Source organism: Ascaphus truei, chromosome 3, assembly GCF_040206685.1.
Source record: "Ascaphus truei isolate aAscTru1 chromosome 3, aAscTru1.hap1, whole genome shotgun sequence".
NCBI lineage: Eukaryota > Metazoa > Chordata > Amphibia > Anura > Ascaphidae > Ascaphus > Ascaphus truei.
The window spans coordinates 328,166,305-328,193,191 of record NC_134485.1 but is presented as its reverse complement, the minus strand read 5'-3'; the positions used below and the strand labels follow the sequence as shown (position 1 = coordinate 328,193,191).

The 26,887-nt window shown below is 44.6% G+C and overlaps 1 protein-coding gene across 3 annotated transcripts in view; it reads right to left on the bottom strand.

Annotated features, from left to right (window-relative positions):
- The window catches only part of RBMS2 (RNA binding motif single stranded interacting protein 2), a 77,487-nt gene that overhangs the window by 37,242 nt on the left and 13,358 nt on the right, over nt 1-26,887 (bottom strand). For all 3 annotated transcript variants that reach the window (XM_075591411.1, XM_075591412.1, XM_075591414.1), the window contains exon 2: nt 7,753-7,925. In XM_075591411.1, coding sequence (XP_075447526.1) covers nt 7,753-7,925 — 173 coding nt within the window. The remainder of the gene's footprint in view (nt 1-7,752; nt 7,926-26,887) is intronic.

Here is a 26,887-nt window from a genome sequence, read left to right as displayed (position 1 = left end):
CCTGCCAGAGGGACACGCACAGAAATGTCTGGATACATGTGCAGGTATGCAGCACCAATTAAAAATCTGAAAAATGTTTGCACTCGAGAAAATTTAAGGATTCAATCACTAATTACTTGCAATTCCAACTATGTAGTATACATGTTGAGATGCGGCTGTGGCAGTAAATATATAGGGAGGACGATTCGTCCTCTAAAGCAGAGGATATCGGAACATCTGAGATCGATTAGACAGAAGGATGAAAGATATCCTGTATCCAGACATTTCTGTGCGTGTCCCTCTGGCAGGATTGATAATTTCACTTTTTCTGCCCTTGAGTTTATCAAGGCACCTGTCAGAGGTGGCAATAGGGAGAATATCCTAAACCGCAGAGAGATGTTCTGGATACACTCATCGGGTTCTATGGCTCCGCGAGGAATGAACACGGATTGGGAACTTAAGCATTTTTTGTCCTAGTGATCATGGTGTTCATTCCTCGCTGAGTATATTATTATTAATAGTGTTATCTTCACCCCTCACTGCTTATTATCTCTCCTATGGGTGATCTGTTTGTTGAACTTTATTATCTGTACAGTATCAGCTGCTATTTCTCTTGGTCTTAGAGATCTCACTTATTGAGTAGGATCATTCTCATTAAGAGTGGTATATGATCATTCATGGCTAATATATATGTAGTGTAAGTCGAGCATTGGTCGGATAAGAATCAATCTCTATGTCAGTTGTACAGAGAGGCTTTTCTAAGTATTATTGTTAGCAATGTAATATACAATACACTTCAATCAAGTTTTTAATTATTATGTGCTTCTCTGCCAACCACTCTATTATCCCATGTTACTTTTATTTTTTGAAGTAATAAGGGTTTTTATGGCATATATACACCTATTTAGCATATCATGTCTATTTTGTATATTTTTCTTTTTTTGTAATTTTTTCATGTTGCTATTCAGTTTTTTCTATAGAGATATATGTATGTTTGGTTTATAGATAGATCGTTATGCCTCCATTTTATAGATATATGTTGCCATGGTTTCTATGGTAATGGAGGTTCGCTGGTGTTATGTATGTGTAGATATTGTGTGTATTGATGTGTCCTCCTGGGTAGATGGCGCTGTGGGGACCTTCCCCATCTCTTAGATGCACCAGCGAGTCTGGGTGCATCGTGAGACTTGGGATTGATCTCTGTGACGTCACTTCCGGCTGTGGATACACTCGATACACATTCAGTTGTATTTCCTGCATTGATGTGTCCTCCAGGCTAGATGGCGCAGTTTGTTCTTGTTGGTTTGTCTCCTTGGCCTCTGGCTTGTGAGGGAGTCTCGCGAGATGTTCGGCGGGTCCCGCTGACGTCATCAAAACCGGAGGATGCGGTCAATTAAGGTAATTGACTTTTAGGGTATTTAAGTGTGTGTTTTTTGTAATTGGGGTGTACTCTTTGACAAAGGGCTCTGCCCGAAACGCGTCAGAGTGGGTGGTTGGTCCCCCTTTTGGTGGTGTCTCCCTTTGTTGACCATGGTGTGCTGGTTCCTGTTGCTTGTCCCTGGGCTGTGCCCCACTTTCCTCCCTAGAGGCTACTTTCTCCTGGTGTTTAAGGAAAACACAGAGTGATGTCATGTGAGAGCGTCACAGAGTGAGAGACTGTTTTCCCCAGAGAAGAGGGGAGATAGAAGTGCTCCCCAGCAGCGGAAGCTGGTTACAGCGGACCTAAGGAGTTTCTCTGAGCTCACGTGGGGCTGAGTTCCCCTAAGGAAGGAAAGGATGAGAGATTGTGCTGAAGCAGTGACGTCTGCTCCATAAGAACTAAAGATAAGCAAAACCCTTATTTAGGTATGCAGAGACTGTTACTTTGGTGAATATGCCAGGGCATGTTTTAGCTGGGAACCAGTATAGTTAGCCAGCGGTCTTTAGAGAGGACTGAAGAAAAGCGAGTTAGTTTCCCTAACAGGAATAGGATTTTATTTTCTTATTTGTTTTGAATAAAGGGACAGTGGGCCTGGTATATGATTCAATCCCTGTAAATAAAACCTCTGCAGTTAAACTTTATACAGTGTTTCCGGCCTTAAATTGGGACAAAAGAGACTGCAACGTGGTGTGGGCATCACAATATATATATATATATATATATATATATATATATATATATATATATATATATATATATATATATATATATATAAAGAAGGCACTGCAGGACTTTAGAAAACATGAATACAGTTAGTTTACATATCTCAAGGGCCCCTCCATGTCAGTGCAGTGGGGTTTTGGTGTCCTCCCAGCTGCTTGTGGGCTTTTTATAGGAGTCTAAGCTGTCTTCTTGTCTTAGTTTTCTATGTTCTACCAGCTTGGAGGGGGATATGTTTTCTCCCTTTTTTTTAATTTTTATTTGTGCGGCTTTGGTTGGGATCTCGAGCACATGCTATCTTCATGCCACCCCGATCCTACGCAGCCTCTGTAGTTCCCGAGGCAGTGATGGTGCTTCGGCAGGAGCTACAGCCATGACTATATGGGATCCATTTTGCTAGGCAGGCGCACGGTCACGAGACTTTCTCACCGTTGCACATGTGCACACACACCTGGGTGGATGTCAATGTCGTTGTGATTGCAACTATAGATATGGCGGTGTCCTTCCAGACCTGTGCATTTGGGGGAGGAGCCATATAAGTAGGCAGCTCGATTTACTGTGTGGCATAGCACTTCTTCAGCATTTGACCCGCAATGATGTCATTGACACAACGTCCACAGCACGGGAATATCCGCAATTGCAGATTGGTAATCACAGACACTTCTTTTGGTTGTACCTATTGGCTCAGAATTGACTCTGCCTTGGAAACACAGCCTTCAAAAAAGTCTCTTGGTTGCTGGGATGAGCATTTTTTGTTTGCGTATCTGTTTTGAGTGGATGGTAATGTCTATATCCTACTAGGACTAGTCTCCTTCTGGTAGCAAGCCAGAATCTCTAGCTAATGATTCTGTGTCCAGACCTAAGAAATGTTACTGCAATACATAAACACCTGATTAGCTTACATTGCAAAGAAAAACCGCTTCCCTTGGCAACTATGTCAAGTATGCGTGAGAAAAATGGCCTTAGAGGGAGGCCCCCATCTCACATCGCTAGTTTTTTCACTTGGTTAAAACATTTTATACTAGAAACTTTTACATCTGCCAGAAATAAGGCTTTGAAGATGGCAAGTAAAAGATCCCGTCTTGACCAGTCCTGTTGAGTTGGATTCTTCTCTGTCGGGAATTCAGACAAGGAAGCGCTCTGAGCCCCTGATCAGTACCACTCATTGTCTGAGGACGGTGAATATAAATCAAAGAGGTTTCACTGTGGAAACCATTTAAACTTAACATGCTAAAAACAGAGCTCCTTATACTTCCTCCCAAACCTGGCCCTACTACCTTCTCCCACATTACTGTTGGAAGTACCACCATTCCCCCAGTAGCCCAAGCATGCTGCCTAGGGGTCACACTCGACTCCTCTCTCACATTCTCCCCTCACATTCAAAACGTATCTAAAATCTGTCACTTTTTCCTCCACAATATTACAAAGATACACCCTTTCCTCTGTTACTCGACTGCTAAAACTCTGACACAGGCCCTCATTCTCTCCCATCTCGATTACTGCAACCTCCTGCTGTCCGGCCTTCCTGTCTCCCCTACAATCTATCCTTAACGCAGCTGCCAGAATCACTCTACTCTTTACTAAATCTGTCTCAGCATCTCCCCTGCATCACGCATCTCACACTCAATTCTCCTCCTCACTTTTAGAGCTATACACTCATCTGCTCCTCCTTACATCTCAGCCCTAATTTCTCGCTATGCACCCTCCCGACTCTTGCGTTCTGCTCAAGGATGTTTTCTCTCTACCCCCTTTGTATCTAAAGCCCTCTCCCGCCTTAAACCTTTCTCACTGACTGCCACACAGCTGTGGAATTCCCTTCCCCTCAATACCCGACTAGCACCCTCTCTATCCACCTTTAAGACCCACCTTAAGACACACTTGCTTAAAGAAGCATACGAGTAGCACCGTGGCTAATACTATACACGATACATAAAGCTTGGCCCCCTGCAGACGCACTTACCAGAATATCCTGTCTCTGTACGTTCTCCCTACCAATTAGTTTGTAAGCTCTTCGGAGCAGGGACTCTTCGTCCACAATGTTACTTTTATGTCTGAGGCACTTATTCCCATGATGTGTTATTTGTATTATTTGTTATTTATATGATTGTCAACTGTATTACTACTGTGATGCGCTATGTACATTAATGGCGCTATATAAATAAAGACATACATACATACATACTTCATTAGAGATGTCCATAATGGAGGGCACAGAATAACATTAGGGGGAGTCAAATGCTTTAGAGAAGATCGTTCTGGATACAAAAAATAAATAAACAGAACCTTTTCTACTAATCAGTGATCAAAGACCTAATTTTCAATGAATAGAAGCATCCTGAAAGGAAGTATTCCCTACCAAGAAGATTTCAAAGAATGTATCCGTTGAGAGCGGAAGACCAAGACAGCTGCAATTCTCTACCTAAGGCGGATGCGGCAGTAGCCAGCCTAACTAGAAGAACCGTGATCCCTCTTAAAGATGCATCATATTGCAGAGATTCACTGGACAAAAGAACTTTAAGGTTTGCTAAAAGTTTTTTGTCAAACAATGGGTACCGCCTACAAGCCGTTCATCGCTATAGCACGTTTATCTTGTATAATGAAAATCCGTTTGCAACATTGATTCACACACATCAAAGCGGACGGATTGCTCAACATTTTCAGATAGTTGATTTCTTATGTGATGCTTCTCTAGCAAAAACCAAAACTACGAGCAAGATCATCAGCTTTAGCAGTGGCTGCCAGAAAACCCATGTGGTTAAACCTTGGGCAGCAGATTCAAAGAATAAGCTAATTTCAATTCCCTTTTCAGAAGAAGTATTGTTTGGTCCAGAATCGGAAAACATTATTGCAAGAATTACAGAAGGGAAGAGCTTTTTTTGCCACAACATACGAGGCAGACATTTTCAATATCCAACAGAAATCGAGACCGGGCAGATAGAAGCCATGGCTCTGAAGGACTTGGTAAAGACAAGATGTCTAAAGATAACTTGGATTCTACACCTCGTACCAGACTTAACTCAAGAGTTGTGTCCATCACTAGGATCTAAATAAATGATGCCTAATGGCATGGAGATTGAGGGGACTATATTGAACGATCTCCAGTAGGATGTTTCTCAAGACTAATACAAACCCTGATGCAATTCAGAAACCTCACAACGTCAAAAAAGTGTAGTGCAGGATTTGAAGGAATATTTATCATTGGTACGTACACAAAGAATTATATAATTTCAGAAGAAGCATCATCTTGTAATAGCCTAAATTTTCTAAAACCAAGATTTACAAATCAAATGACACCATGGGATCTGAATTTGGTGTTGGACACACAAACTTTACCATCTTTTGAACCCTTGGTATCTGTCGACATGAAATAATATCAGCAAGAAGAATGAACGAGCCGAGTGCCCACTGTGATTCACCTTATGTTGTGGTCCGACAAGACAAAACGGTTCTCAGAACACTACATATGTTTTGCATTAAAGTGGTTTTAAGTTTTCATATGTACCAAGAATTAGTGGTCCTGTCATTCTGCCCAAATCCAAAGAATTCCCTGGCATGTGGTAAGCGCATTACATTTATATGTAGAATGAACAAAGGATATCACGACATCTAGAACCCTTTTTGTGCTATTTTTGGGCTAAAGAAAAGGGATTGTAGCTTCAAAAGAAATTATTGCTATGTGGATAAGATCTGTCATACATGAAGCCAGTGCTGTAGTGGTGGCTATATGGCGGTATATCCTCTTATTTCTAAACCATTAGGTTAAACCCTCTGTTTTACAGTCACTCACAACTTCCAGTGTCTGCCGCCAGGACAGAACCCCCCCATCCTCTCTTGCTTCACAGATGGAACTTGGGAGGGTAGGGTGGTGAGACAGACTTCGGAGGTTCTTGGTGAGAGTGACTTGGGAGAGGCGAGAGACTGGTGGATGGGGGGGTGAGAGACTGGTGTGGGGAAGAGGGGCAGAGAGAGAGAGACTGGTGGGGAGGAAGGGGGGATAGAGGAGCTGCTAGTGGGAGGAGGGTGGAGAGAGACTGATGAGGTGGGGATGCGAGATGATACTGGTGTGGAGAGCAGGGGGGGCCGGGTGGGGAGAGAGAGCCTGGTGGGCAGAAGAGAGGGAGAGGAGGGGAAGTGAGACAGAGGGGTTAGGGAGAAATACCTGGGGGAGAGCATGAGAGGGGGGGAGCAAGGAGAGAGAAATAGAGGGGGTGCGAGTGAGGTGTGTGAGGGAGGGGGGGGGGGTTGCTCACAAGGCCGCTGACACAGGCACCCTGTTAGAAACTCTAGATTTAGTTTGCGTTTTGTATTTGGGGGGGGGGGGGGGGGGCACCTTTAAAAAATAATGTTAACCTTCAGGTAGCATAGTACAGTATACCATCTGGTTTTTGTTTATGACGACAGCACTGCATGAAGCCTTTCTACTACAGGAAGGCAGCTACTGACCAAGATCAGAGCCCACTCCACTGGGGCATTAGCAGCCTCTGAGGTGGAAAAACGGGAAGCTACTGCAGAACAATTATGCACGGCAGCAAGTTGGTCTTCTCTTCACACATTTACAAAGCATTACAAGGTGGATCTTCTGGCATGAACACGTTTTGAAGCCATTGCATAGTTTAGCCACCCAGTGGAATGTGTCTGCTTTGGGACATCCGTACGGACATGGAGAGACACGAGAGAAAAAGGAAATTGCTCCTCACTGATTTTGTTTCTCGTAGTCCTTCCCAGTGCATGCTTGAATGCTGTGGTCTGACGTTCCTTACGAAGATTTTTCTTTATCTATTTTCCAACCTTTTTCTATCTCTCCTTTTCTGAGTTTCTTGAGAGGTTGGTTAGACTGACAACTAAGGCAAGAGGAAAAGGGGGCTCCTATTTACAGTCCTGAAGTCTCAGCTGATATATATATACACACACCTCTACTCCCCTATCCGGTGCGGCCACTAGTGGACAAAAGAAAAAACAACTGGGTGCATAACGTCCGTGGAATGGGTAAAGGTAAAAAACAGGACTGGCACTCCAAAGTAAGCAATAAAGGGTGAAGTTTAATACTCAACGTGCGAGCCAACACATTGAGTATTAAACTTCACCCTTTTTTGCTTACTTTGGAGTGCCAGTCCTGTTTCTCCCCCCCCCCCCCCCCCCCCTTAACCACCCAGTTGTTTTTTCTTTTGTCCATTAGTGGCCGCACACACCAAGTTAAAGCCCTCATTAGAGGGAGAGGGGAGTAGAGGGATATATATATATATATCATATGTATAACATATGTGTGTGTGTGTATAATATATATATATATATATATATATATATATATATATATATATATATTATACACACACACACTTACGTTTGGGGTCATTGTAGAGTTATGCAAGTGTGTACTTTTTGTATTGCCACCTATCACTTGTTGCATCACACAATGTTCTAATAACCCTTCTTAGTAATGGAGAAGCTATCATTCCACCCCTCCAACAGCGATAAGGTTAGGGGACACTGCACAGACAGGGTGCCGAGAAGACTTTGATAGCCCTGTTTTGTCATTTTGGACAGTAGCAATGCGACTGCAAAGCACTCCGTGGACAGGTACCACGGTTTGCCCCCTACCACCCCAACAAACAGTGCAAATGAATGCTCCTTACGGCTGGCAGAGCTTCACCAGGTCTTGGTCCGTAGTGCTGGGATGAAGACCTCTGATGTACAGATTGGTTTTGCTCAGCTGTTCACCACCTCCACCGCCTCCTCCTTCACCGCCACCGCTGCTGTTGCTGGGGCTGGGAGGAGCCATATGCTGCGCTGGGGAGACATAGGTCTGCTGGGGAAAAAAAAAAAAGAATAAGAGGGGAGCCTTAAGAGTCTGACCTGTGAGGATAGTTTTTGCAAACATCACACGGCAGCAGTCATACAGATTAGGAGCGCACCAAGTGATTACGATAGTATGCGGGGTTCTGGGTAGCCAACTTCTCATCTCATTTAAATGGAAGGAAGTTACATTAGAAAAGCACTCTGTTACCAATCTTACAGCACAAATCATTTGAAAATGGGATTCAATTAGTTTTCCTCCTGATATCACGCACGATACCACAATCCTTTTTTTTTCTTTTTTTTTTTTTGTAATCCATTTTGCCAGGAAAGTGGTTACAGCAGCAATTCCCTCCTCTACCCCTCCCCAATTTTTTTTTTTTGCTGGAAGATCCCTCAGAGGTAATCCATAGTACCCCATTCTTCCAGTACCCCACAGTTCCCAATGTTGTTTGTTTTTTACATAAACAAAAAAAGAAGAAAAAGACATTTCCTGGGGGGGGGGGGGGGGAGTCACGAATAGAACATCAGAACGTCATCTACCAACCATATTGCAACGTTGTATTGGCCACTAGAGCGAGCCTTTACACCGGAGCCATTTTCTGTCCAATGGGCAGGTGTTCTTGCCCAGTGAACTAAACTGCTCGTCAATCTGGACTCGGCGGTTTGGGGATCTCGGAGGACCACTCGCACCAGTCCCTGGTTCAAATAACTAAAAAAAGATCCGCAAGTCTTTGCAGACTGCTGCTTTGAAGCACTTTGTAATTGGAGCAGCCAATGTGTCTCAATGCCACCTTAAGCGGTATAAATCGGGCAAGATTTGAAGCATAAGAGCATGGGACTTACTCTCTCAGATGTTTGATATGTTACAAGGCCGCAACTAAAATTGTAATGAGGCAGCAGGAGTGTGCGATCATTAAACTGTCTTTTTACTATTTTGTCAAGTCTGCATACGTGTGAACGACTCTCTTTGCACTTGCTAAGGAAACAGTACTGTATTTCGTCTACGAAAGAAAAACAGACATATGGTTGAATTAATTATACCTTGGACATAGATTTTTTGTTGCTACTTCATGTAACATTTATTTATGCGCAAGTAAAATGTTTCAGCAACAAACATAGAAGGGATCTCCTGTGAGAATGTATGTTCCTGTTTCCCTATGTTCTGTACAATTTTGCTCTTATTTCCCCCTCTCTGCCAACTTGGGAAGCAATGTGTCAGTCACTGGTCCCTCTGGCAGCTAAGTGTTAAAGAGATCTTTGACCCGTTAGCCACTAGCTGTCACCACTGGGATAAAAACATGGCCACGTGACTTTCAATGCCCTAGGACAGAGTGTCCTAGTGGTAAAGGCACCGACCTTTGGCAAATGTCCGTGCAGGCTGCAAACATTTAACTGCGAGCTCTATGGGACAAGGATTCATTCAGTGACTGTAATTTCTACTGACCGTGCCAAATATAGTGTTTTTGTTATATCAATATACATGATTAGAAACAGTGTTTAAAAATTCAAGACGATGTACTAATGTAAATAAAGATAGTGGCCCCTTCTACGGCCTTTATTCATTATGCTGTGGAGCCGTTTTCCCCATGCTGGAGAAGATCTTTTGAAAGGAGTGGAAGTGTTGTACAGCACAGGAAAGCAGCTTCACTACATACTGAATAAGGGCCATAGAGTATAAGAGCAGGGTTGTGTGTTGCTGCCTGGCTCCAGCCATAAAGGCGTCAAACACACTGACTCAAAAGAAAAGTAAGAGGCTCCCACGTCATGGTGCATGTGTTATAAAAGGCATGCGAGGATCTCTTAACATTCCTGGACACTCCCTCCTTATCTTCCTACTAGAGAAATTGTAATGCAAGGCAGACCATGGCATCGTGAGGCAACTTAACTAGATTCAAAGAACCTGATACTATTGTTAATTGGAACATTAAGAGCTAACAGTCACGTTTCTGGAGGGGTTGAGTTTGTCCACTCAGCAAATGACCATGCTGCTCTCTGTAAAGGTGCAATGCTGGTTAGTTTGCAGGGAACAACATTGTAGACCTCGAGGCCGCGTTCACACTGGGGACTTTGCGACGCAGCGTGCGCGCGCCTCTGTCTGCGGGCGATGTGTGACCATCCCCAGCAGATGGAATGATCCAACAAAAGGAGACATCCTGTGTTCCCACACGTAGAGAAGCAGCGTTCAGCCCCACAGCCAGAGAGGCAGCCTTCAGCCCCACACCAAGAGAAGCAGCGTTCAGCCCCACAGCCAGAGAGGCAGCCTTCACCCCACACCAAGAGAAGCAGCGTTCAGCCCCACAGCCAGAGAGGCAGCCTTCAGCCCCACACCAAGAGAAGCAGCGTTCAGCTCCACAGCCAGAGAGGCAGCCTTCAGCCCCACACCAAGAGAAGCAGCGTTCAGCCCCACAGCCAGAGAGGCAGTCTTCAGCCCCACACCAAGAGAAGCAGCGTTCAGCCCCACAGCCAGAGAGGCAGCCTTCAGCCCCACACCAAGAGAAGCAGCGTTCAGCCCCACAGCCAGAGAGGCAGCCTTCAGCCCCACACCAAGAGAAGCAGCGTTCAGCCCCACAGCCAGAGAGGCAGCCTTCAGCCCCACACCAAGAGAAGCAGCGTTCAGCCCCACAGCCAGAGAGGCAGCCTTCAGCCCCACACCAAGAGAAGCAGCGTTCAGCCCCACAGCCAGAGAGGCAGCCTTCAGCCCCACACCAAGAGAAGCAGCGTTCAGCCCCACAGCCAGAGAGGCAGCCTTCAGCCCCACACCAAGAGAAGCAGCGTTCAGCCCCACAGCCAGAGAGGCCGCCTTTAGAAACTTTACAAACGCCAAGTACCAATAAATATATATTTCTTATTTGCAAGTCTGCCCTTTAAAAAAAAAAATATATATATTATTTTAGAGCATATTTATAAAAATGAGGCCAGACACAATATTTTAACGTAAAATGTCTTCAAATGAGGAGCTATGATTGGCTGCTGAAATTGACGTCGTGCTGCTGCAGCCAGAAATCACTGATTCAAAGGTCTCCCGCGACTGCAGCAGCGTCGACGCTGTACTTTGCAGACAATGGTAGTTTCAATACTGAACACTACCATTGGCCGACAGGAATCTGTGACGCGCGCGCGTAAGCATACACACGTCGCGTAGCACCCGGTGTGAGCGGGGCCTAACAATGTAATGGTCTTCCTCCAAACAAATGTAATCATACTTGAAGTAAACATTTGCTGTTTTTGCTTTCTTTGGAAAGTTGAGATTGAAGAGAAAATCTAAATCGGGGCCTCTGAATGGGGAGGGGTGCTTGCCACAATCACGTGTTTAATAGGGTTGGTCTGGAGGATGAATGAAGGGTTGGTGAATGGAAAGAGGCATTTGAGAGGGGACTTTGCCTGTGCAAACTCCTGCTCGTCATAATATCACATAACAGGGAGTATGTAGAGGGAATCAAACCCCTGACACCAAGTTTCCTGGGGCCCAGAACTCCAGCCTTACCCTGGGACGCATGCAAAGCCAAGGGTGTGCGGGGGGGCGGGGGAGGGGGGGGGGGAGTCGAAAGGAGCTTCGATTGTTGAGCGACGGGAATTGAACCTGTTCACTGTGTTTTAAAAAAAATCCAAAATACTAATGGGTAGGTGTTGGATTTTGTAAAAAATTAAATTAAGAAAATAATAATAGGTGTTGGCCGCCTTATTTTAACTCCTTCACCGTGTTACTACCATTTAGCCCCAGGAGAGATTGCACTTTCATTATGCCGCATATTTCTGCATGTTTACAGCAGCAAGGCACACGTCCTTGCTCACTTTGCCATGTTGGTTTTGTGTCAGCCCACATAGCCTTCCTCCAGTAACAACCAAGAGGAGAGTCATTTAGTCTGTGCTATGGGGGCGTCAGCTGTAAATATCGTAGGGCAGACTGCAATCATTCACATCTTGTATTCATACTGTGACTTTTAATGACAATGAGTTTTATATATTTACTAAGCGCAGCCAACATAGGGCCACCTCCTTGATGGAATGAAGGCACCACATTTTGGTAATTTGGTCGGTGTGGCAACCTCCACCAATGAGTGAGAAAATAGAAACATGGTATTATTATTATTATTATTATTATTACTACAGTAAACGTAAGCACAAAGATCTATATATGACAGGATAAGCAAATCAACCATTGAATCACAATTCTCCGACCCCCTCACCCCCAGACCATTTCAGGACTCCATTCTGCAAATGTGTTGTTAGGAATAATATTACAAAGATGGGCGCCTAATTGAACGTATTTTCTTCTTTTGAAAACAGTTGGCATTTAGAACCACGTTCGCCTTTTGATATAACCCAGGCATCATCTGTAAATGCAACAATGTTGGAAACCTTTGAAACAGTCTCCTGGAAGTGAAATGAGTGACTTATAGTCCGTGCAGAAGAAAACAAACAGTCTGCTATGGATCTGGGTTACAACCACAAGCGGCATTTCAACATGTATTTGCTTTTCCAATTCCACAAAGCTTCTAACTGCAAAAATGGGCAATCCCTCCGAGAGTCAAAGGGAACAGATTCCACGGACCAGTTAAAAGGTCCTACATCTCAATAATTTAGGCTTTTTTTTTTTTTTACCCCTATAAGAATTTATTTGAAATTAGACTTGGGAGGGGTTTGATTTTATCTGGCTACTCCCTTTTGTCTGAAGTGTTTTTCTCTTCTGGGCTTGGTGCAAGTTAAGAGCCCATGGGGAGAAACGAAAGCGGGGAGCATCTGCAGCTGTAAATATTTGAGGATCACATTTTTTTCTTTGTCTTTGAATCTCTGGACACGACTTGTCCTTCCCACAATTACACTGCTGCATATTCGTTTTCAGTTGTTTTAAATTACTGTGCATACAATAATTGTTAACTGCATGTGAGCATCGTTTGAGGACTGAAGCAAAGTCCCCGCTTCAAAATCTACATTCCCTGTTATGACCGCACAAGAATCACTTCAGCAGCTTATTTCCACCTCCCACAATCCTCTTCTTTTACACTAAAAATACCTAAACGTCAATAAATTAAACTGGTACACATCGGAATGGCTAAATCAGCGCATCTCCATGGCTGAGACGGCATCATCACATCTGCGTGTTTTCTGTATGAGTAGCACTGTGGCTAATACTATACACCAGGGGTGTGCAAACTATTCGCACTGTTCCCCCCCCCCCTGCCTTCTCTCCCCGGTGCTTGCGCGCCCCTACCTTCCTTTCCGGCATGCGGGGGTCATGCGACGTCACGCCGTGACCCCATAGCGTCATTTGATGCTGCGTTGCCATAGCGATGCATAGCCAAAGACCCGGCTTGCAGCAGGTAAGTTACAGAGGCCTGACGCCTCCCCCGGCATTTATTTTAAATGACGTGGGGAAGAGCGCAGGGCCCCTTTAACCGCCCGCGCCCCCCCCAGCAAAATCTCCGGCCCCCCAGTTTGCGCACCGCTGCTATACACGATACATAAAGCTTGGCCCCCTGCAGACGCACTTATCAGAACTCCCTCCTACTGTCTCTGTACGTTCTCCCTACCTACCAATTAGATTGTAAGCTCTTCCACAATGTTAGTTTTATGTCTGATGCACTTATTCCCATGATGTGTTATTTGTAGTTATTTGTTATTTATATGATTGGCAAGTGTACAGTATTACTTCTGTGACGCGCTATGTACATTAACCGCGCTATATAAATAAAGACATACATACATCCTTTTGTGCGTTTCATTTGACAATCATTGATTGAGCAGCTGGAACAATGCACAGTATTTGTTTTCCTCAGTGACACTTAGCAAGTTGTGAAGAGCAGCAAGTTGACTAATACACGGAAGAGACAGGAATGTATTAAGGTGTGTGCAGTATCACTCAAACTTACAAAGGGCAACAGGGTTTCTTGTTAAACCAGAGGCTGACAAATCTGTCCAGTTGGGCATGTCATTTACTTTCCAAAGATATATAAATTACCTTTCAAAGGTATGCAATCGTTATTGTGTTGCTGTAAGTGCAGAATTGTGTTGCTGTAAGTGCAGAAATATGTATGTCTGCCATTACCCTATAGAGTTGCAAATTACATTGTAATTCCTTCTGGGTACCGTCTCATTTCTCCCAATATTACATTTTTATGTTTGATGCACTTATTCTCAGGGATGACTTCCTGTACATTTCTTCTGTAAAGCAGCACATCTACTGTATGTATATAGCACAACATCAAACGACTCCATGTATATATAAAAAATAGCAGGATACTACCAGACACAAGCTGCATGTGTTATACTTATCTCCCATCACACACACAGTCTCATTCTGGCACAACCTATAAACAGGAAGATCAAGACTGCACACCCTAACATCTCATTATCAAACTATAAACATGTTCAAAAAGTTGCAAAGGGCTATTTCAAGTAAAGAAATGTCACATACTTCAAGTGGTATTCACCTCATGCTACTATATTATACTATAACAATTTGAAGTGACACCTGTAACCAAATGTCTGTTTTGACTAGCTGTCAGCCTGGTATAGCTTTTTCTATTGTAACGTCTATATTTTTGTATGCACCATTTGTTGCTTTTTTTATATCTATTGATACATTGTTTGTAATGGATTTTTTTTCTCTATTATAAGAGGATTGGCTGGTATTTATTATTATTTAAAAATATAACTTTATTTATAGTGCTTTTCTCCTAATGAGACTCAAAGCACTTCACAGTTACAAATGTTCAATTTAAACATACTTTTATGATTGACACTTGTCCCTTCAAATTATTATACCACCTATAACAGAACACAACCTACCATCAAGCACATTACGGCTTTTCTGTGATACAAGCCTAATGCAGAAAGCTCTCTCCATATAACAAATGCATAGCTCTCTGTACACACCCTCCAACTGTACCTACAGATGTAATAAAACTTACGGTCCCCAGTGCTGCGGACGAAAAAGCAAAAGCCTGCTTGGGGACAGTGTCTGGCGCAGTCGCGCTGCGGGGGTCCATGCCTCCATGCTTAATCCTTCCGGAACGCAAACGGTAAGGTTTGCTACATCTCTCACTGGTCAAAGCTCGGAGACTTTAAGTTTCATGACTGATCTGATAAACAATCAGGATATGTTGTGGTACCTTTTAGCGAACCAACATAAGAACAGATGCAATTATAGTTTACAGAGCTTCCAAAGTCTCATAGGTTTCTTCTTCAGAGAACACATCATGTTTTGCAAGATCTGTATAATTTCATCTATGAACAGCTCCAATGTTGGTTCACTAAAAGGTAACACACCCTGCAACTAATTTGATTTTCTCCAGGCCCCTAATAAGGATACCAGAACTTTGGAATAAATGATCACCTTGTTATAGGGACGTTATCATTAGTATATGTATCTATAACTAAAGTGTACTTAACCTATTTTCAAGGCTGAATTTGAAGGGGCCTGTCCAGAAATACCACACACTTCCCATTATGCTCCATCCTGAGCCATACTTCATACTCCCCACAAAGCGCAGCCACTTTACCTTCTTGTTTCAACATTGCCCCTTATTCCCTCTAGATTGTAAACTCTCATTACCAGGGTCCTCATTACCTTCTGTAGCTGTTTGCACATGTATGTAACTATTTATGCAATATACATAACTCTATATCCCATTGTACTGCGCTGTGGAATATGTTGTCACTTTACAAATAAACGAATAATAATAATAATCATCATACACACATCTCCTACAAACACCATTTTCTCATCACACACATCATATATTACTTTTGAACACAAAAGGACTTCTGAACACATACACACGTATGACTCAGCTGTATGTATAAACACCACAAGATAGCTATTAAATGTATCACTTCTACCTTACTTGTCTGCGTGTAAATGGCATGTATAGAAACACACAACTCCTGTCATATAAATGACACAGACACATCCCTGCAACAGCCACAAGCCGGGACTGAATGGGTTACATGCTAACCCACCCACCCACTACTGCGTCCATATCAACAGACCCATCCCCTACACACACTAGTAAACACACCTCGAGACCCCACGGTGCAAATAACCTTTCCCTTTATCATCATGCACCTTAAAACCCATGCATAGCACCCATATGACATAACACAGTCCCCCCAACTCCCCCCGCCCCCCACAATCGTGACTCGCAGGCACAAGATCACCCTCCCCCCGGTGCCCATCTGACAAATCTCTATGCCTACCAGTTTCCCGGTGGGGATCCTCATGGGCACACTGGAAAAAATCATCTTCACAAATCCTGCACAGGTCCAAATAAAGTCCCAGCAAATCTCCGAACACCCCACCCCAATATATATATATATATATTAGGGTGAAACAAATGCAGTCGAGATGCTGCCCAGCAGCCTCCTCTGCTTGGAGAGTATGTGCCACTGCCACTAGTGCCTGCACTGTGGCTCTCTACCGGGAACCTGCCCTGCTGCCTTCAATGCCCCCCCCCTTAATGGCTAAGAACAAAACAACACCCGCCTGTGTCAGATCGGGCTGCAGTCACTATGGGATCAAGTGGAAATGCAGAAAAAAAATTATATTCCCGTAACTTTCATTAACAAAAAAAAAGGGCTGGGCTCTTGCTACATCAGGCCCCCGCCCACAGCCATGGACTGTGCCAAAGCCGGGTGATTTCACAGGCGCAGGCCGTGGGCGATGCACGCACGCTGCCCTGTAACATTGTGCGCGTGACTTGTGTGACAGCCACTGCTGCGCTCGCTGGGTCTCGGCACAGAGCCGCGGCGGTGTGCACCTTTCCGAGCACATAGTCATGATAAGGAGACCCCCTGCTTCCCCCCCCCCCCCCCCCCCGGAGCTGCTCCCCTCCCGAGCTCCTCCCACGTGGGCTTTCCCTGCTGCTGGGAGGTGCATTGTCTGAGCGCTGGGAAGGATTCCTGGCATACTTGGGGATTTAATCAGCAGATCAAGAGCCGGGCCAGAGACACGGTCCCACACTCCTCCTCCTCCCTCTCTCCCGTGACTGGCTTCCTGTCCCCTCTCTGCGCTCACCCATCTCACTGCCACTTGTACTATGCATTACTCACACACGCGTATACACAGAGGGAAATACCCCACCCCTTAACCCTCTCCGTGCTGAAGGAACAACGAGGGGCTCCAAAGGAAACGCATAGACCAGAAGCCAGATTGGTCCCTTATTTCACACCAAAAAAAACATGTGTGTGTATTGGATGTAATCTATTAAAATAATCCATGCACGTTACCTATAGAAATATATACATTTTAATATTTAAATCCATATTTTGTGCACTTGGAAGAAGAGACCTGTGAAGTTTTAAAAGCTCTGTGAACTTTAATTTCCTCTCTTAAAATCCCCCACAGTGGCCTTCCAACTACTTCACCAAAAGGGCCAGATTATAATGTAATTTTGTACATTAACAGATTTAAACATGATTATACGTCAATAATTTGCCAGCATTAACACCTTTAACATATCTATTTACATGGTCTTAGATGACAAGTTAATTTTATTGTGAAAAATTGTACTTGGCTATCTGAGCAACTTTATTGAAATTAGCATAAGCAGACAGTCCAAGGGCCGCTCTGAGTCTGAGGCCTGGGACATAGTAGTGTGAGCAAGGCTGAGCCGTGCTGAGCCGCGCTCACACTCGGCACTGAGCCCCTGCAGCCGCAATGAGAGCAGCTTTAGCAGGGGCTCGCACACGCACGCTTGGGGAAGCGTGTGTCTCAAGAAGTTTTCAAATTTGGCGCTCGCCGGAGCGCAGGGCCGGTCACGTGAGCGGTTCGCCCAATGAGGGCGAACCAGCTCCGTGACATCACTGGCCCGCCCCCGATACGCCCACGGACGGCGCACTGTGTAAGGCCAGGGAAAGCACCGCTTCCCCTGAGCCTCAGCGCGCCTCCGCCCGGATAAAATGACTATGTCCCAGGCCTGAGGCCCTTCACGGGCTGTGTTTGGAACCCCCAGTTAAACAGCCTGCTGGATTGTCATGGAATGAGACCTGCAACACACACTGTGTACATGGCAATGCAGATACATGCTGCAGCTAGTGAAGAGTGTTTCAACCAGGGTTCCTAAGAACCATTGGGTTCCGCAGGCATCCCCAAAAGGGTTCCCTGCAATCTTCAGGTAATTTGAAAATTGTACCAAATACAGAAGAATTTACAATGCATCTGATCTCAGGCGCACTATTAGAGAGGGTTGGGGTTCCTTACAATATGTCTGATCTCAGACACGCTATTAGAGAGGGTTGGGGTTTCTTACAATGCATCTGATTGCAGGCGCGCAGTTAGAGAGGGTTGGGGTTCCTTACAATGCATCTGATCGCAGAGTTGCTATTAAAGGGGGTTGGGGTTCCTCAGAAATTCACATAGGGTTCCGTAACCAAACAAAGGTTGGAAGTCACTATGGATCCTACAAACATTGGTATAACCCTTTATTTGTATAACCAGATAATCTAATTCTACATTTCATTTCATTTTCATGATAAATCCTACATTGCTTTGTTTTGCTTCAGTGTACAGCAAATAAAAATATAACTTGTGAGCACATTCAGGTGTCTCAGACAGGCCTGCAACCCTGCTTTTCACCATTATCTCTTGGTAAAACAGTGCTTCCACTGCAGACAGTCTAATCACAGGGTTAATTTGCAGAAGTCAAAAAAATATTGTATATGAAACACTTCTTTCTCTCCAGCTCTCTAAGAAGTAATTAACGTAATAAATAAACAATGCAACAATTCAGAAATACGTTTCCAACTTTTCGATTTTTGGCTGCCATTTCCTTGATGGGACATAACGGCTTTAGTTCAATGGGCGTAATATAAGTTCTAAGCAGAATGTGAAAAATGACATGTGGTGCTGGATATCTTTTACAGTACTTTACACGCCAGCCTTTCTCAATTTTTTTTTTTACTTTATTGGAGCCAGTCACCCTAAAAGTGTCTAAAATAAAATGTTTTGTGGTCATCCCTTACTAAGATTTGGATTTAGCACTTTTATTTGAAGGATAAATCCCACCCGTACAGGATTATTTATTACATTAGACCATTGTAAACCCCAAGAGGGTCATCTTTATGAAGAACAAGCCTTTGTTTTGGAGGTATGGAATATCAAGTTCTTTGCTGAACAATATGGCCAGCTTGAAAAGTATGGGCTAATTTCAATAGTAGAAATAATAGTAACTATTTAATACAGTGCTTTGCCCTCAATGGGACTCAAAGTGCTTCACAATTACAGTATAGGGCAGGGGAGCACAATCCTTTCCCCCTGCGCCCCCCTGCTGGCTGTCCCCCTCCTTACTTTGACTCAGACATTCTCGCATCATGACGTCACGTTGCCATGGCGACGCATCATCAGAAGACGTCTGAACCAAGGTAAGAGAGAATTAGGCTAAGGCCCCGCTCCCAGAGTCAGCGCACCCGCACTGCTGACAGGCGGTGCGCTGAGATACACACGGACTCGGGCTGGAGCTGGAAAGTAAGTTTAAACACACACACGCAGGCACTCATTCATACACACACACGCGCACACACACAGGCAGGCACTCACGCACTCACTTATACACACACACGCGCGCACACAGGCAGGCACTCACGCACTCATATACACACACACACACACACAGACAGAGGCAGGCACTCACGCACTCGGGCACACACATACACACGCAGACAGGCACGCACGCACTCAGACACACACACAGAGGCAGGCACTCACCTGCTTTCACTCCACACTCCTCCCCGCTCCCCGAAGCCTCTCCTCATCCCGAAGCCTCCCCTCCCCATTGGCTCACAGCCACACACGTCACGCGTCGAAGCTAGGAAACACCATTCTCTGGTGTCTCCAGCGGCTGACGCGCCACAGCGTGTAGTCAGCTGTGCAGCCAGTGGGGACCGGGACCGGCTCGCGAGGATTCCCCTGCTGGTGGGGAACTCGCTACATTGCCGCCCGCGCCAACGAGCGCAGCGGGACCAAGGCCTTACAGAGGCCTTCAAAGCTTCCCCGGCATTTCATTTAAATGCCTTTGGGAAGCGCACAGGGCCTCTCTAACCCCCGTGCCCCCAATTTGCGCACCCCTGGTATAGGGCACAGTACGCAGCACATAGGATTGTTACAGACACAGTCCCTGCCCAGATGACCGTACAATCTTTGTTTTCGGTGCCCAAGGCACAGGGAGATAAAGTGACTTGCCGAAGGTCACAAATAGCCGGCACCGGGAATTGAACCAGGATGGATGAACCCTTAGTGCATTTTTAGTGAATTCTGGACATTGTTGGCTAGTGAAAAAAATGTGCAAACATATGAAACTTCAACATAAAACACAAAATGTGAATAACTTACTGAGAGAACACCTTGATATAAACTTTAGTGAAAATTTAGCAAAAACGTTTGGAGACTGTCATGATAAGGCCATAAAAATATTCAGTATTTTAATAATCTGGCACACAAATAGTTAAAGTGAGTTCCAAATTACATCTTAAAAATACATGTATTTTGTTTTATTGGGGTCAAGCTAGCCTGACACAGCCTGTGTTTTCTGTGTTTATCTAGATGTGAGGTTCCCTGAATGCACGCCTGTTTTTGGAAAGTGGGCTGATTGAAACCTGGATTCACCGAAATAAGCAAACCCCCCCTTTTAATGTAACTTACAAGGAATTCCTCTTTGTTCTGTGGAACGCCAGAGGCTGTGGCCAGGGAAATATTCCACATGACTTTGTAAATTGACAAAATATAAAGATATCGGCGATCTAATTGAACTTTGCATCCTTTGAAGAGAGTAATTGCATTTTTGGACATATTTTGCTACAATAGATATTTGTGTGATAATTACATGTTTTTCGTAGCAAAGATACCAGAAACTCTATAGGAACTATTTTTGGTGGCGGAAGCGTTTAAAGGTGATATTTGTGACGGTTTGAAGGGAGATATTACTAATTTTAGGGACTCTTCAGGGAAATAAATGTTTCAGCTGGATAGCTGTATATGAACCCTTGTCACATATACAGGTCACGTGCTCACAGGTGTGCCATACGTGACAAATTGTGGGATAACCATTTTTAATGTTTTTTAAATATTAGAGCATTTTAGTGTTTTTTTATTTATGCCTGTGTGACTCTTGCCAAAGAACACAGCTCTGTATCCAAAGACATAGCGCAGTGCTTATAACACATACAAGCAGTCCAGCTTTGTTTTCTTCTCTTCTCTTGTTTTTCCTTATCTGTCTTTTTATTTTGAGCAAGTGTAGTGAACATGGCTGCTGTTTAGAGACACCAGATGAAAGAAAATCTGATGGCTCAGTGTGACAAGCGAGATCTCCCAATTCACGATAAAAAATAAAGAGGAGCTCATCCCGGTCCCACTACGAGAAATTCAAGATTTACAGTCCCGCATAAAGTCCTTTATTTGGAACAATAAGAGCCCTACAATTGCCAGGACCCTTCTCAGCCAATCCAGACTGCCTATTCGCCTACTACAAAGCAGCTCAATTTAGCCAGATACTAGCTTGGCACTCAGATATAGGAGGTAAGAGATGGGTGGAACTGGAGGCGGATCTGCTGGCCCACTTGGAATTAAGATCAATTCTGTGGTCCCCTAAGATTTCCCAAAAGAAAGTGGCTGTTTACCCTCGATATCTGACAATATGAGTTTGTGGAACAAAAATAAAAAAAATTCTAAGCTCAGTCTTGATAGATCAGGGATGACACCACTATTTTTTAACCCAGAGTTTTCTCCGGGTATGATTGGGTCAATCTTTCAAACATGAAGATCAAGGGGGATCCATAGGATAGTAGATGGACAAGTCCAGGGTCCTTTCTTTTGCCGCCCTCAAGTACCGGCACGATCTCTCAAGTGGCGAAATCTTCAGGTACCTTTAAATCCAGGGTGGCGGTCTACCCTCACCCTTGACGTTTTTTGAGACACTGTGCCGCAAGGCTCCAATTCAAAGAGGGTCGACATTGATTAGTTACTCCTCAATCTTTCTCCATTCCCTGGAAAAAGAATTCCCTTTTATAGCACAGTGGGAAAGAGACCTAGGCCAAACTCTGGAACCAGAAATATGGGAGGGGGGAAGGAGGGGTAGGATAGGGTACATAGGCTGACGCAGAGAGTTCTGGGTTTTGAATTCCCTCTCGACCCATGGGTATATCTTCTAAACAAATCTTAGGATAATTTGGATAGATACCAAAATAAGCTTATTAGCCATATAATGACAGCAACATGCTTTGCCATAGCAGAGGCGAGGATGAGCCTGAACCTGTCAGTTCTCAACCAGATAAGACAAAGAATTTGGTAGTCTCTCAAAATGGAAAGACTTACTGGGATTCTGAGAAACTCTTGCTCAAAATTTCAGAAAGTATGGCAGCCATGGCTGATTTATGAGACTTTCAACACACAAGGACACCCACCCATAAATCAGTCCAATATTTTCCAATGAGATCTTCTCCGTTTTCCGGGTCACCTGGGGAGACGGCTAACCCAAAATAAGATACAGAGGGATATGATTTGATTTGAAGTATATGAATGTATGTACAGTATGTATGCATGTACTCATTTTTGCCAATGGTCATTGATTGTGTATTTTTACTATGTGAAATGTGCTCGTGGGGAATGTTGCACCATTCCTCCCAACCCCCCCCCCCCCCCACCAACTTTTGGAAAAACTTAATTAAAAAAACTTAAGTATTAAAAAAATAAAGAGAAGCTGATACAAATCTTGCTAGAAAAGGATTCTGTGCGACACTGGGCAAGGACGAGCAGAGCTGTGGCACCGATGGCAGCTTAGCCCTGGAAATTGCCCATGAGTCAAGGGACCCAGATCTGTCACATTGTGAGGACTCCAGCAGTTCTAGCCCTGTCAGTGCCCTGGATGTGTACATGCAAACTGCTCTCAAGCCCATGGGACCGGTAGAACATGCAATGCAGTTGCATCTGATCACCTAGGTCAGCCACGGAGATGGCCAAACTTGCAGATTCTTACTCGGCTAACAGGACCGCAGCAGTTAATAAGGGGGTCCTAGGATGGAAGCGGGGTAAATCAGGAGAAACGCCACAACCTCCACCTGTTTCGCCTACTGAGGCTTCATTGGGGGGGGGGGGGGGGTTGGCACACTGGAGCAGTGGGATACCCGTCAATGTTTTCCCTGTAACCAGCCCGGTCATGTCAGCATTACCTGCCTAAAAAACAATAAAGCCTGCAACTGCCTCTGGGGGGGATCGTCCCTCAGGAGCACGTCCAGGTGCCTGCCCAGGTGCCTATGTGGTGTCGGGGGTGCAGGAATACAGAGTTGCCCACTTACAGAAAGTGATGGTAGGTCAGAAACTCACCCAAGGACTGAGGGACGCAGGTGCTGCAGTTACCCTGGTTTGGCCGGGGGTTGTAGGGCATGAAGAAATCTTTCCTGGGCGGGTTCTGCATTTGGGGCTGGTGGGTGGGGGTTACCACAATTTTCCGGTGGCAATGTTATACATGGATTGGGGTACTGGGCAGGGTGTGTGAGAGATGGGAATAATTGATGGTATTCCTGCTAATGTGTTGCTAGGAAATGATCTTGGGAAGATTATTACCCAATATGAGACCGCTGTGACATAACAAGCTCAGGAACCCGCTGCACAATTCCAGGTTCTGACACACAATGGGGGGCAGCAGGGACCTCCCATTACAATTCATCACTACCAAGCAGACGGTCACAGAGGGCCGTGGGATGATTCAGGGGGGTTGTACCGCAGAGGGGGGCAGGGATAGCTTTCCATTTCCGCCCACCATCACAAGTGACCCAGAGGGTGTGTTTGAGGTTAGACTGAAGTGGGGGCAGAAAAACTTCCCAGCCAGAGAGAGAGAGAGGCTGAGAAAGCGAGAGTCAGAGAGAGAAAAGCAGGAAAGAAAAACAGTCAGTGAGGGCAACGCAGAGGCAGAGAGACAGCCAGCAAAGGAATGAGAAACAGTACAGAGAAAAAGGGACTGCCAAAGGAAGCAAGCAGGTCCAAGAGAAAGAAAGAGGAATAGTGAGAAAGAAAGTGAGGCCGTCAAAGAGCGACAGAGAGAGAGAGCTTGCGAGACAGTCAGAGAGGGAAAGAGAGACAGCCAGGAAGACAGAAAGAGTGATCGCCAGAAGAGAAATTAAAAGAAACAGCCTGAGATCTGGAAAGAGAGAGGGGGCTAGAGAGACCACCAGAGAGAGAGATGCAACAAGTAAGAAAGCAAGACTGGCGGAGAAAGAGAGCCTAAGAGACAGTCAGAGAATGAAATAAAAAGAGCAGTAACAAAGCAGAGATCACCGGAGGGCAACAGAGGGCTCAAGAGACTGTCAGAAAGAGCGCTAGAGGCAGCTAGAGAAATCCAGTAGTGACGTGGACCTCTGAACGGGACGCTATGGACAGCTTATTATGCCAGAACAAATGTGGTATCCATTTAAGCATGGAGTCTGGCTTGTAAGCCAGCACCCCTTCGCTCACAGTTAAGGAGGGAGGTATCATAAGGCCATGAAAATATTTAGCATTTTATTAATGTGGCACACAAATACACAAGTTACTGCTTAAAAATATATGTATTTATCCTATACCTCTTCCAGACACTACCAGTGCCACTCAAACTGAAGGACGTACTCTCACTTCAGTCTGAAATATCTAACTTTGTCTCGGGAGGGAAAAAACCGAGAGTTAATAAATTAAATATGAAAAGACCTGTTTTGGCGGGAGGCTTAGCGGTACCCTGCCTGTTATCATACTATAAAGCGGCTCAATTAAGTCAAATTGTCCAATGGCAGTCTGACCCTAAATTGAAAAGATGGGTGGAATTGGAAGGTGCTGCTTGTTCCCCATTGGAGCTCAACAGCCTGATTTGGTTACCTAAAACTGCACGAAAACACGATGCTCTGCAGCTCCCCTCAATGACTAACTCTATATCGGTCTGGGAAGTATCTAAAATAAAGAATTCACTCACATCAGGGTGCTCCCTGATGTCCCCCATTTGGAACAACCGCTTGTTCGCACCCGGCCTAATAGGTGACAATAGCTCAATCTGGAAACTAAAAGGAAACAACAGAATCAAAGATCTGGAGGGTTATAACCTGAAGATTAAAACATTTGACCACGTTAGATTAGAAAAAGATATACCCCATGCAGAATTCTTTAATTACCTCCAGCTCAGAGCATTTTACAACAAATTCGCCCCATACCCCCCCCCCCCCCTCTGACGAGATTCGAAAAGCTCTGTCGGGCTGAAACCGACACTAAGAGACTTATATCAGCAATATACGGAGAGGTAATCGATTCGGCAGCTTCGAGGCAGCAAGTACCATCATTCAGAAATCAACGGGAGATAGATCTAGGGGAGACCCTGGAAGATGAGGAATGGAGTGCTATATTCTTATCTACCGCAAAAAGCTCCATCTGCACCACACTGAAGGAGAATGCATATAAGGTTCTTATGAGATGGTACCTTACCACACTCAAATTATCTAAGTTTGCAACAGGATCCTCCCCATTGTGCCTTAAGCAATGTGGGGGAACGGCTTACTTGTTACATATGCTGTGGTCTTGCCCGCGGATATCCCAAGTATGGGAAGAAATCAGGAATTGGATTCAGAGGATTTTTGACCTCACTATTCCTCCAGATCCGTGGCTGTTCCTCCTGAACAGACCTTTAACGGGTCTATCAAAGTCACATAACAAATTAATTGCACATTTCGCAATAGCAACGCGGTGCGAGATCGCAGCACTATGGAAACGCCCCGATATCCCAATTATCCCAAAGATTCGGAATCGCATGTGGTTTATTTGCCAGATGGAAAAGTTAACGAGTTTAGTTAACGACACTGGCGACAATTTCCTAAAAGTCTGGACGCCATGTCTGGCACAGACAGATATCCCCGGGGTCGAGAGTAACATAATTTGGCTATAATAATATTAGATGCGTTCTCCTATGGGAGTGGCAGATAGCATAGTCACGTAGATAAATAGACGGCTCAAAGGAAGAGCTATAGAACGATAGAGGTTTGAGACCAGGCCGGGCGGACTTCTTTGGGCCAACAGACCTAGTCGAGGACGGTGCCCAACTCCCTTCCCGCTCCTAACTCCCTCCCCCCCATCCCTCCCTTCCCCTCTACCCCTCCCTCCCTTCCCCTCTACCCCTCCCTCCCTTCCCCCCTACCCCTCCCACTTTTTTTCCCCCCCCCCCCCCCCCCCCCCCCCCCGAGTTGGTTAATTTCACTCCAATTCGTACGACAGAAGAGGGACCGAAAAGTCGTACGACCCCTTTGCATTCGAAACAATGTACAAACAATACAAAATTATGAAGTTCTGTATTAATGCTTGTAATTCAAATCCTGTATTGTATTCCTTGCATGCACCTCTTAATAAAATACAAGACCTAAAAAAAATAATATATGTATTGTTTTTTTGGGGGTCAAGCTAGCCTAGAAATAAGCAAAACCCCTTTTAATGTAACTTTAAAGGAATTTCTTGGTGTTCCGGGGAACGCCAGAGGGTGTGACCTGGGATATAATCCACGCATGTGTACTTTTACTAAATATAAAGATATCGGGGATCTAACAACGATTCACAAGAATAACAATTATATCTTTGTAACATTTGCGATCTGACGAATTAAATGATGCTAAACAATTCATGATTGTGAGGGTGCAAAGGTCAGATATACTTTTGTCTCTTAAATTTAGCACTTAACACTATGAAGTTGGATATCAACAAGTGTATTTTATTTATACAAACGCAACAGTGAATCTGTCATTCTCCTAAGTATTATGGAAACAAAGTCATGAGCATGTTTCTATATTCAGGCATCTTTTAATTAAAATGGAACGCTATTATTTCTAATGAGGCCATAAAGGTGTCACTGGGGAGAGGGGTTGGGGGGGTTAAGGACACACCCAGAAGGTGGGCTTATTTTGTTCTCAATACAGAGGATTTTTAGGATAAAAAACATGCATTTGATGTATGCTAAATACACATTTTTCTTAGTAAACGGG